This window comes from Somniosus microcephalus, chromosome 2 (genome assembly GCF_052327205.1).
Source record: "Somniosus microcephalus isolate GS21.2 chromosome 2, FLI_Smic_1.0, whole genome shotgun sequence".
Classification (NCBI taxonomy): domain Eukaryota; kingdom Metazoa; phylum Chordata; class Chondrichthyes; order Squaliformes; family Somniosidae; genus Somniosus; species Somniosus microcephalus.
The window spans coordinates 16,343,997-16,356,334 of NC_140988.1; the positions used below are offsets into that span (position 1 = coordinate 16,343,997).

The 12,338-nt window shown below is 47.6% G+C and overlaps 1 protein-coding gene across 4 annotated transcripts in view; it reads right to left on the bottom strand.

The window, feature by feature from the left end:
• LOC147122558 (putative E3 ubiquitin-protein ligase HERC3) overlaps nt 1-12,338 on the bottom strand; it is a 106,184-nt gene that overhangs the window by 89,250 nt on the left and 4,596 nt on the right. The window contains exon 1 of one of the 4 annotated variants that reach the window (XR_015080835.1): nt 3,868-5,100. Coding sequence is in view for 3 of the 4 variants with exons in the window: in XM_086006717.1 (XP_085862843.1) it covers nt 3,868-4,297 (430 nt within the window). In the remaining variant the exon portion in view is untranslated. Of the gene's footprint in view, nt 1-3,867; nt 5,101-12,338 lie in introns of those variants that run through there. The other 3 variants (XM_086006726.1, XM_086006717.1, XM_086006707.1) reach the window with 3 other exon arrangements.

Sequence of the window (12,338 nt, forward strand, 5' to 3'; positions counted from 1 at the left end):
TCAGTCTTTGGTTCCATTTTACCCTGGCTAGATCCTTTCGCATCCCATTGAAGTTAGCCCTATTCCAGTTTAGAAGTTCCACTCTAAATTGTTCCTTGCTCCTCTCCATTGCTAATCTAAATCTTATGATACGATGATCACTCGTACCCAAGTGTTCTCCCACAGACACTTGGTCGACCTGGCCCACCTCATTCCCCAGCACCAGATCCAGCAATGCCTCCTTTCTAGTTGGGCCAAGAACATATTGGACAAGGAAATTCCGCCCCCTCCTTTCCCTTTACCCTAGAATTATCCCAATCGATATTTGGGTAATTAAAGTCCCCCAATATCACCACTCTACAGCTCTTGCATATCTCTGCGATTTCCCAGCAAATTTGCTCCTCTACCTCCCTCTCACTATTTGAAGGCCTATAGAATAACCCCAATAGTGTGATCATACCTTTTTTGCTCCTCAACTCTAACCAAATGGATTCTGTCCTTGTCCCCTCAAGAACGTCCTCCCTTTCCAACACTACAATGTCTTCCTTAATCAGCACTGCCACCCCACCTCCCTTTTTTCCTTCCCTATCTTTTCTGAACACCTTGTACCCTTGAATATTAAGTGCCCAGTCCTCACCGTTTTTAAGCCATGTTTCCATTATTGCCACAACATCATATTGCCACACAGCTAATTGTGCTTGTAGCTCACCAACCTTACTCACTACACTTTGTGCGTTTACGTACATGCATTCTAAACCCATTTTTGAATTTTTCGTAGTCTTTCTTAGTCTGCTCCTATCTAATATGGTACTACTACCGCCTCTAGTACTATCTTCTCTAGTACTATCCAACACACTCACTCTTTTATGCACCTTATTCCTCTTTTCTACTCCTATATGCTGGTGCCCATCCCCCTGCCAAATTAGTTTAAACCCTCCCCAACTAACAAACATCCCCGCGAGAATATTGGTCCCAGTTCTGTTGCGGTGTAATCCGTCCGGCTTGTGCAGGTCCCACCTTCCCCAGAAACAGTCCCAATGCCTCAGGAATCTAAAGCCCTCCCTCCTGCACCATCTCTCCAGCCATGCATTTATCTGTTCTATCTTCCTATTCCTGTACTCACTAGCACGTGGCACTGGGAGTAATCCGGAGATTACTACCTTTGAGGTCCTGCTTTTTAATCTCTCTCCCAGCTCCCTAAACGCTGCCTGCAGGACCTCATCCCTCTTTCTGCATATGTTATTGGTACCGATATGGACCTCTGGCTGTTCACCCTCCCCCCTCAGAATGCCCTGCAGCCGCTCAGTGACATCCTAGACCCTGGCACCAGGGAGGCAACATACCATCCTGGAGTCACGTCTACGGCCGCAGAAACGCCTGTCTGCTCCCCAAACTATCAAATCCCCTACCACTATTGCTCTTCAATTCTTTCCCCCCCCCCCCCCCACCCCGTGCAGCTGAGCCACCCATGGTGCCGTGGTCTTGACTCTGGCTGCACTCCCCAGAGGAACCATCATCGTACCAGTAGTCTGAACAGAATACTGGTTGGAGAGCGCGATGCACTCCGGGGACTCCTGCACTGCCTGCCTGTTCCTCCTCTTCTGTCTGGCGGTCACCCATTCCCTTTCTGCCTGCATACTCTTAAGCTGCGAGGTGACCACCTCTAGAAACATGCTATCCACGTAACTCTCAGCCTCTCGGATGCACCGCAGTGACTCCAGCCGCCGCTCAAGCTCCGAAACCCGGAGCTTGAGTTGCTGTAGCTGGCGATAATGTTTTTAGTGATGTTGGTTGAGGGATAAATATTGGCTAGCTCACCGGGGAGAACTCCCCCTGCTCTTCTTCGAAATAGGGCCGCGAGATCTTTTACGTCCACCTGAGAGAGCAGACGGAGCCTCAGTTTTAACAACTCATCTGAAAGACGGCACCTCCGACAGTGTAGCACTCCTCAGTACTGCACTGGAGTGTCAGTCTGGAAACATAGAAGATAGAAGCGGGAGTAGGCCATTTGGCCCCTCGAGCCTGCTCCACCATTCAATGAGATCATGGCTGATCATCCAAATTCAGTACCCTGTCCCTGCCTTCTCTCCATATCCCTTGATCCCCTTAGCCTCAAGAAATATATCTAACTCCTTCTTGAATATAACCTTAAGAAATATATCTAACTCCTTCTTGAATATAGCCTTAAGAAATATATCTAACTCCTTCTTGAAGGCGAGAGTGCTGCCAACTGAGCCACGGCTAAGTTATTGACTGAATTCAACTTTTGCTTCATACACATTTGGCCAATCGGATACTTGATTGGTAATCTGGCAGATAAATCCTCGTTTCACCCAATCTCAAATTTTTGCCTGCAGATAGCAGGGGGCGGGGGGGGGGTGGTGAGATCTTCATCTTCACTGCGTGGGTTGTGCGGCTTTCCTGCCCATTATAGAACCCGGCCCATTCGGATTACATTGAAATCAATGCAATGAAGATCGGGCATGTCACATAACGGGAGCGCGGTCCACGAAATGACTGCCCAGACAGTGAAGAAGAAATTTTACTCCGCAGTCCTTAAGTATGACACTTCTGAGCTGTGACGTGACAGACATGTGCTAGACACTGAACTTTTAATACGATAGATAGGTAGATTACGGTACGGTTGATGCACTATCAACAACACCAAAGACTACGAGTTGAACTTATACGAAGTAGGCTTTTATTGACTAAGAACTGGAGCATGCCTCTGCTAGTGGATCCATCCTAAGAGCTCCCGGGGGAAGGGTGGTGAGTCACCTTTATACCCGGGCTTAGGGGTGGAGCCAGGGGCGGAGACATGCCCGGACCTGTACAGAGTTAACAGTGGTTTACCACAACGGTCAGGTATAACAGGAAGAAGATAGGAACAGGAGTAGGCCATTCAGCCCCTCGGGCCTGTTCCACCGTTAAATGAGATCATGGCCCATCTGCACCTCAACTCCATTCGCCCGCCTTTGCTCCATATGCCTTGATACCTTTACCTGACAAAAAACTTATCCATCTCAGTCTTGAAAGCTCCAACTGTCCGAGCAATCACACAGAGATGAAACAGTCTATCACAGGGTGCCCACTGGTCACAGGAAGCCTCCAATAGAACCAGCCAACACCAAATATCATTATTCCAAGGGCAAGTTAAAAGAGGCTTCAACAACAACTTGTATTTATATAGCGTCTTTTAACATAGTAAAACGCCCCAAGGCGCTTCACAGGAGCGATTATCAAACAAAATTTGACACCGAGCCACATAAGGAGATATTAGGGCAGGTGACCAAAAGCTTGGTCAAAGAGGTATGGTTTTAAGGAGCGTCTTAAAGGAGGAGAGAGGTAGAGAGGTGGAGAGGTTTAGGGAGGGAATTCCAGAGCTTGGTGCCCAGGCAGCTGAAGGCACAGCCGCCAATGGTGGGGCGATTAAAATCGGGGATGCTCAAGAGACCAGAATTAAGGAGCACAGAGGTCTCAGAGGGTCGTGGGGCTGGAGGAGGTTGCAGAGATAGGGAGGGGGCGAGGGTTTTGAAAACAAGGATCAGGGAATCAAGCACTGGTTTCATGGGTGCCAAGTGGGCAAATAACAACAACTTGTATTTATATAGCGCCTTTAACTTAGTAAAACATCCCAAGGCACTTAAACAGCTGCAGTAACGAGACACTCCGATTATACCAACTGGCCTGGGAGAAAATGATTATTTCTGGAGCGTTTGAAATGCTCCATTTCTATCTAGTCTTTACCCTGAGGCATGTGGTAACCAAACAGACACATATCACAAAACTATCAGCGTTCAATCGCTGTTCCTGTCTGATTTCTGAAAGCACACTGAGACACACAGTGTAGAGGCCGAAACACTGGGCGCGCACTTCCGTAGTTGTTACCTGGACTGTATCCCGCTTTCTCGTGGCCCAGTTGTCCCCAGATGTTTGAGCCACACGTGTATACACTTCCATCTTGTAGAACGAAAGCTGTGTGGTATCTCCCGCAGGCCACTTCCCGCACAGTTTTACTGCTGAAGAATGAAGAAGTCCTTGGTCGGGCAACTATGTTCTCATGTACGTCGCCCAGTCCGAGCTGCCCCAAATTTGTATGACCCCAACACAACAACTGTACTTTCGAAGTCATGGTTTTAGTGATTTTCCTGGAAACAGAGAGGGGGAGGGGGAGGAAGAGTAAAGTTAGTTTATGTACAATGCAGAGAGATACAATTTTGGAATAAAAGTCCAAACTCAGGGTAGGATGGGGATCAGGCTGTGAAAAGACAATTCTGTGTGCAGACTCCATCCCTCTTGTACCTTTCGGTACCTCCATCCCTCTCCCTGGCAACTGTCTGAGGCTGAATCAGGCCATTCGCAACCTTGGTGTCGTATTTGACCCCAAGATGAGTTTCCGACCACATAGCGGCTCCATCACAAAGACCACCTACTTCCACAACTGCAACATCGCCCGACGCCACCCCTGCCTCAGCTCATCTGCTGCTGAAACGCTCATCCATGCCTTTGTTAGCTCTAGATCCCTGGCTCTCCTGGCCAGCCTCCCATATCTTCCACCCTACACAAACTTGAGCTCATCCAAAGCTCTGCTGCCCCGTGTCCTAACTCGCACCAAGTCCCGTTCACCCATCACCCCATGTGCTAGCTGACCTACATTGGCTCCCGGTCCGGCAACACCTGGATTTTAAAATTCTCATCCTTGTTTTCAATCCCTGTGTGGCCTCGCCCCTCCCTCCCTATCTGTGTAACCACCTCCAGCCCTACAACCCTCCGGGATCTCTGCGCTCCACCATTGGCAGCCGTGCCTTCAGCTGCCTAGACCCTGAGCTCTGGAAATCCCTCCCTAAACCTCTCCACCTGTTTCTCCTCTTTTAAGACGCTCTTTAAAACCTCCCTCTTTGTCCAAGCTTTTGGCCATCTGTCCTAATATCTCCTAATGTGACTTGGTGTCAAATTTTGTTGGACAATGCTCTTGTGAAGCGCCTTGGGATGTTTTACTGTGTTAAATGCAAGTTGTTTTTCTAACATCATCCTTGGGAGTTTCACTCTTTTAGCACACTTTGGGCTGGATTTTGTCAAAGGGGACGTGATGGAGGCGGGACTCCCACTTTTTGGGTTGTAGTCCCGCCTCCATCGATTTGTGGCCAACCCACGCGATTTTCCCTTGATTGACCTTGTTGAGCCTGCCCAGCGGGCTCAGCAGGCCAATTAAGGGACAGTTGGTTACTGGTGACGTCAGAGATTGACATTTCATCTGTCAAGAGCTTTTGACAGATGAAATATCAGCGTTTGACAGCTCTGTGAAGCTGTCAAACACTGACAATCTGACTTCTAACTTGAGCCCTTCTCCACAGACTCAGTTAGAAATCTCTCCAGAACAGAAAGCTGAATGCTGCAACTTTTGACAGCTCGCAGCCATTCTGCTTTCTGTGCCGGTGAGATGAGGGACTCCCGAGACCTGAAGGAAGGAAGCCTGCATTAGTAAATAAAGGTGAGTAAAACTTATTTAAACACTTTACACACACCAAACACACTTACCTCTGCACTCATGCACCCATCACTCACCTGAACACTGGACATCTCAAACCTTCCAAGCCCTTCAGCCCGACGGTCCGCCTCGCTAACTTGGCGTAGTTTGGAGGCATCGGACAGCCCACACTTCAGGGCTAAAAATAGGGATTAGGCCAAAAACTGCCTGTTAACTACCTGTTAACAGGCAGTTAATTGGCACTAATCCCCTTCCCACCTCGGGGAGGCGGCTCCCAGCACAGGTCGGGTACCCGCCTCCTGGGAAACGGGCATGGAGGCGGGTTGGGGGCGGGAAGGGTTCGTGCCTTCCGCTTCTGCAATATTCCCCCCACTCCCGCCTCCAAAGCCACCTCCACGGGGTTTGGAAATTCGAGCCCTTTATGTTCTCAAACTATACTGTACAGCTGTTCACAGACTTCTGAGCTCAAATGGAGTCTCGTTCTTATATACTGTTTTAAAAGCGGTTTCAACTGTGGTTTATTGAAAGATGAAAGACAGGAAGAACTTGTATTTATACAGCGCTTTACATGACCTTAGGACGTCCCAAAGTGCTTTACAGCCAACATAATACTTTTGAAGTGCAGTCACTGTTGCAGTGTAGGGAAAGGTGGCAGCCAGTTTACACACAAGATCCCACGAACAGCAATGAGCTAATAACCAGGTAATCTGTTCTTTTAGATGTTGGTTGAGTGATAAATATCAGCCAGGACACCGGGGAGAACTCCCCTGCTCTTCTCTGAATAGCGTCGTGGAATCTTTTTCGTCCACCCGAGAGGGCAGACAGGTCCTCGGTTTAACGTCTCATCCGAAAGACAGCAAAAAGCTCACTGTAACGGATCTTTTCACAAACACTCTCAACTGCTAGATACAAAAACCTTCTCATTTCGTTTTTACGTACATGAGGGAGCGAGATTTTTTTTTTTGTTCTTCTTGTCCCATAGTTCACTAACCACAATACACTGCTGGAGGGGTAAGGAACAATGTCAAAGCATGTCCTCTGCTCTCTCCTCACACGAAGGAAGTAGGAAGTGTGGAAGTTCCGCAAAGGCCGCGTATCTGTCTGAAATCTATGATCTTAAGGACATTAGAACATATGTACATAGCTTTAAAATGTTCTTTTAACAATGTGTCAGCTGTGGCTCAGTTGGTAGCATCCTCACCTCTGGCTCAGAAGGTCGTGGGTTCAAGTCCCACTCCAGAGACTTAAGCATAAAAATCTAGGCTGGCATCCCAGTGCAGTGCTCAGGGAGTGCTACACTGTCGAAGGTGCCACCTTTCAGATGCAATGTTAAACTAAGGCCCCGTCAGCTATGGCACGGACGCGATGGGCCGAATGGCCTCCTTCTGTGACTCTATGGGCAGGATTTTCATGCGGGATTGGAGGCGTGTGGGGGGTTAAAATCCCAAAATCAGGGGGCACGAACCCAACCCGCCTCCATGCCAGTTTCAAAAGAGGTGGGTACCTGACCTGCACTAGGACCCGCCTCCCCGAGGCAGGAAGGGGATTAGTGCTAGTTAACAGGCAGTTTTTAGCCTAAACCTTATTTTCATTCTTGACGTGTGGGATTCCCGACGGCTCCAAACCACGCCAAGTTAGCGAGGCGGGCCGTCAGGCTGAAGGGCTTGGAGGGGTCGAAATGTCCGGTGTTCAGATGAGTGATGGGTACATGAGTGCAGAGGGAAGTGTTCAAAGAGGTTTTACTTACCTTTACAGCCTTCCTTCCTTCAGGTCTCTGGAGTCCCTCATCTCACCGGCACAGAAAGCAGAATGGCCGCGAGCTGTCAAAAATTGCAGCATTCAGCTTTCTGTTCCGGAGAGATCTCTAAATCATCCTGAGAGGAAGGAATTAACCTGGAGTACAGATTGTCAGTGTTTGACAGCTTCAAACAGCTGTCAAACGCTGATATTTCATCTGTCAAAAGGTCTTGACAGATGAAATATCAATCTGTGACATCACCTGTTGCCGGGTGGCCCTTAATTGGCCTGCTGAGCCCACTGGGCGGGCTCAACAAGGTCAATCAAGTTAAAATCGCGTGGGTTGGCTAGAACTCGATGGAGGCGGGACTACAACCCCAAAAGTTGTCGTCCCGCCTCCTACCCGCCTCCTCAATGAAAATCCAGCCCTATGACTCTAATCCTCCCAATTACATCTTCAGATGGTTTACAATGCTTGGCATGGAATTGAAATAAGAAGCAAACTATTCCAATTCACCAACTGGGTTGAGTTCTGATACAATAAGCTGCTCTTTTGAAACAGTAAACCACATACCGTTTTAGTACCTGGCTGTTATTTTTTTTTTAAAACCCTCCCTTTTCCATTGTCTGAAATCCCCCAGTTTTCACAACAATTTTCATTTATATCGTGTCTTTAACATAGTAAAAAAAAGTCCCAAGGTGCTTCACAGAACCGTTATAAAGCAAATTGAAACCGAGCCAAAGGAGGAGATATTAGGACAAGTAACCAAAAGCTCGGTAAGAGAGCTCCTAAACAGACCCTGGAGCACATCATTGAGCGCTGCCCTCAGAGGAAATTCGCAGGCAGCCTACAAGATATCCGCGCTGTTACACCGGAGGTTTTGGCCCAGATGTCTGACTTAGATATTGACATTTGATTTGCTACTACCATACGGAAGAAGAAGCAGCGACTGCTTTATACTCCGAGGTGGAGCAGACACACCTTTCCATCTATTTGGAACTCAGTCAAACAGGAAGCAAGCCTCAACTGGAATGTTAAAATGGGGAACTAAATTTTGCGGAAAGTACTCAATACATTGTTGGATTATCTCTGTTATTACTGTTGGCTTCGTTTTACATTTATATTTAATTCCCCGTTACTCCCCATCCACCTCCATTGTAAACCCACATCCTCTGACTGGATGGGTAGCTGGGCGCATCTCTCACAATATCCCCCGGTGTCCTGGCCAATATTTATCCCTCAACCAACATAAAAAAACAGATTATCTGGTCATTATCACATTGCTGTTTGTGGGAGCTTGCTGTGCGCAAATTGGCTGCTGCCTTTCCCACATTACAACAGTGACTCCACTTCAAAAAAAGTACTTCATTGGCTGTAAAGCGCTTTGAGATGTCCGGTGGTCGTGAAAGGCGCTATATAAATGCAAGTCTTTCTTTTTTTTCTTTTAATACTGCTATGGAACCAGTTGATAGAAGCATGCATGCCGCCCGTCAATGTTTCACACCAAACATCAGCTGGCAAAAGTCAGTGCGGGATTTAAACTTCCCACCCCGCCCCAGCCCTGCCCAGAATGCACCTTGGCTCGGCAAAGTTCTCCTGCGGCCAGGCCCAGGGGTCGAGCGTATGGAAGGAAGGAAAGAAGGAAAGAAGGAAAGAAAAGAAAGAAGGAAAGAAAGAAGGAAAGAAAGAAAGAAAGAAAGAAAGAAAGAAGGAAAGAAGGAAAGAGCGAAAGAAAGTAAGAAAGTAAGAAAGAAGGAAAGACCTTGCATTTATATAGCGCCTTTCACAACCTCAGGAGGTCCTAAAGCCCTTTACAGCAAATGAAGTACTTTTGAAGTGTAGTCACTGTTGTAATGTAGCCCATTTGTGCACCATAAGGTCCCATAATGACTGGATAATCTGTTGTTTTAGTGATGTTGGTTGAGGGACACCGGGCCCCACTCCAGAGCAGCCAACATTCCACTGCACTGTCAGTGTAACCAATTGTTTTCACGTGTCACATGTAGAGTCAGCCTCTTTGAAACTATTGTTCAGCCTTTGTTAGTCTGATACGTTAACATATATGCAGAAGTTGTGCAAGAGCCTACCCTACCCCAATATGTACCACATAAAATCAAAAGCGGTCTCTATTCTCCACTAAGTTTGACACCTGCATTCCACCCCTCCCTAGTCCAACAGATTCATTGTGTGCCTCAGTAACACTGCTTTACTAAGCGGTTTTCGAATTCAGCCTGTGTAGAGTCGTAGAAACATAAGCACAGTGGGCAGTTCATTTTGGCTCATCGTGTGTGAGTCACTGCTCGCTCCAGAGCTGGCTCCTCTAGTTCCTCTTAGTAAGTCGTTTCCTCACAATTCACTTCACAGCATTTTTGCAGGCCTGTGAAAAATTAATTTAGCATGAATAATTCCTTTGGAACAACTAACTCCAATTAGAAACAACATTTGAAATAAGCAATAAAGTGCTGTTGCAGCTCCTTTCTAGGCCTTCAAGAAGAACAAAATGCTCTATAGCAATAAAATAATGCCCGCATCACTGGACTTCCACCTATTTCTCACCATGGACACTTTTTTAATCTGTATGTTCATGGAATCATAGAATGGTTACAGCACAGAAGGAGGCCATTCGGCCCGTCGAGCCCGTGCCGGCTCTCTGCAAGAGCACTTCAGCTAGTCCCACTCCCCCGCCCTTTCCCCGTAGCCCTGCAAATTTTTTTCCTTCAGGTACTTATCCAATTCCCTTTTGAAAGCCACGCTTGAATCTGCCTCCACCACCCTTTCAGGCAGTGCATTCCAGATCCTAACCACTCGCTGCGTAAAAAAGTTTTTCCTCATGCCACCTTTGGTACTTTTGCCAATCACCTTAAATCTGCGTCCTCTGGTTCTCGACCCTTCCGCCAATGGGAACAGTTTCTCTCTATCTACTCTGTCCAGATCCCTCATGATTTTGAACACCTCTATCAAATCTCCTCTCAATCTTCTCTGCTCCAAGGAGAACAACCCCAGCTTCTCCAGTCTATCCACGTAACTGAAGTCCCTCATCCCTGGAACCATTCTTGTAAATCTTTTCTGCACTCTCTCTAAGGCCTTCACATCCTTCCTAAAGAGCGGTGCCCAGAATTGGACACAATACTCCAGTTGAGACCGAACCAGTGTTTGATAAAGGTTCATCATAACTTCCTTGCTTTTGTACTCTATGGGCAGGATTTTCATTGTGCCGTGGAGTCGGGTTTGGAGGCGTGCGGGGGGTTAAAATCCCGAAATCGGGGGTCCCGACCCCATCCCAACCCCAACCCACCTCCATGTAAGTTTCAAAGGAGGCGGGTACCCGCCCCGCACTGGGACCCGCCGACCCGAGGCAGGAAGGAATTAGTGCCAATTAACTGCCTGTTAACAGGTAGTTAACAGGCAGTTTTTAGCCTAATCCCTATTTTTAAGGTTGAACTGTGGGATTCCCGACGGCTCCAAACCACGCCAAGTTAGAGGAGGCGGGCCGTCGGGTTGAAGGACTTGGAGGGGTCGAGATGTCGGTGTTCAGGTGAGTGATGGGTGCATGAGTGCAAAGGTAAGTGTGTTTGGTGAGTCTAAAGTGATTAAAGGAGTGTAAATGACCTTTTCTTACCTTTACAGCCTTCCTTCCTTTAGGTCCCGGGAGTCCATCATCTAACTGGCACAGAAAGCAGAATGGCTGCGAACTGTCAAAAGTGACAGTCTGCAGTTTTCTGTGCAGGAGAGATTTGAGTCTGTGGAGAAGGACTCAGGTTAGAAGTAAGACTGTCAGTGTTTGACAGCTTCAAACAGATGTGAAACGCTGATATTTCATCTGTCAAAATCTCTTGACAGATGACATTTCAGTCTGTGACATCACCTGTTGCCGGGTGGCCCTTAATTGGCCTGCTGAGCGGGCTCAACAAGATCAATCAAGTTAAAATCGCGTGGATTGGCCGCATCTCAATAGAGGCGGGAATACAACCCCGAAAGTTGTAGTCCCGCCTCCAACCAGACTTCTCAATGAAAATCCAGCCCTACGCCTCTATTTATAAAGCCCAGTATCCCGTATACTTTTTTAACCGCTTTCTCAACCTGCCCTGCCACCTTCAACGATTTGTTCACATATACCCCCACATATACTTACATTTATATAGCACATTGCCAGCACAACCCAAATGCTTCACACAATGTTTGCATTTTACAGCCTTCTGGACTCAACATCGAGTTCAACAATTTCAGATCATAACCACTGTTCCCATTTGCATCCCTATAGGAAGAGAGCTTGCACTCCATAAATCAAGCACACAGAGATTGTGGAGGTGTACAAAAAGCCGATTATAGCCTTTCGGGTATGCGCAGCTTCAGTAGACTGATAACGGGCACAAATCTAAACCTTCAGTCCGATGAAGGGTCGCACAACTGACGCATCATAACCTGAATTTTCCCTTTTCCAGATGCTGACTGGACTGTTGCATATTTCCAGCATTTCCTGTTCCTGTTTCAGAGTTCAAGCCTTTCCAGTTTTTCTTACTGGTGTGGATTGCACAGTATGGTTTAAACTTGATAGGTTTCCACACGACAGACTCCAAAACTGATCTGGGGGGGGGAGAGGGGGAAGCAATGGAGAGAAGGTCTCGGGACAAAGGTTCAACTTTCAAAAGCATTAAAGGAACATCGTCACTGGATCACTGCAACATATATTAAAGAAAGAACATGCATCAGAATGAATGGCCCTGCCAAGTTGAGTGCACTAGGAGTTTACTTCATAGAATGTTCTGTACAGGTTTAAGTTCACCACTGGGTCAATCTCACCCAAGTTATTGGGCTACAAATCTTCTTCTTCTTTCTTCTTAGGCAGTCCCTCGGAACAGAGGATGACTTGCTTCCACATTAAAAATGAGTTCTCAGGTGACTGATGAGTTCAATGCGGGACCTACAGTCTCTGTCACAGGTGGGGCAGATGTCACATGGTGGTTGGAGGGAGCGGGTGGGTGGGGTGCTTGGGTTGACGTGCGCTCCTTCCACTGTACGCTCCTTCTGCTTGCTCCCGGCAAAGAGACTCGAGGTGTTCGGCGCCTTCCCGGATGTTTCTCCTCCAATTTGTGCGGTCTTGGGCCAGGGATTCCCAGGTGTCGGTGGGGATGT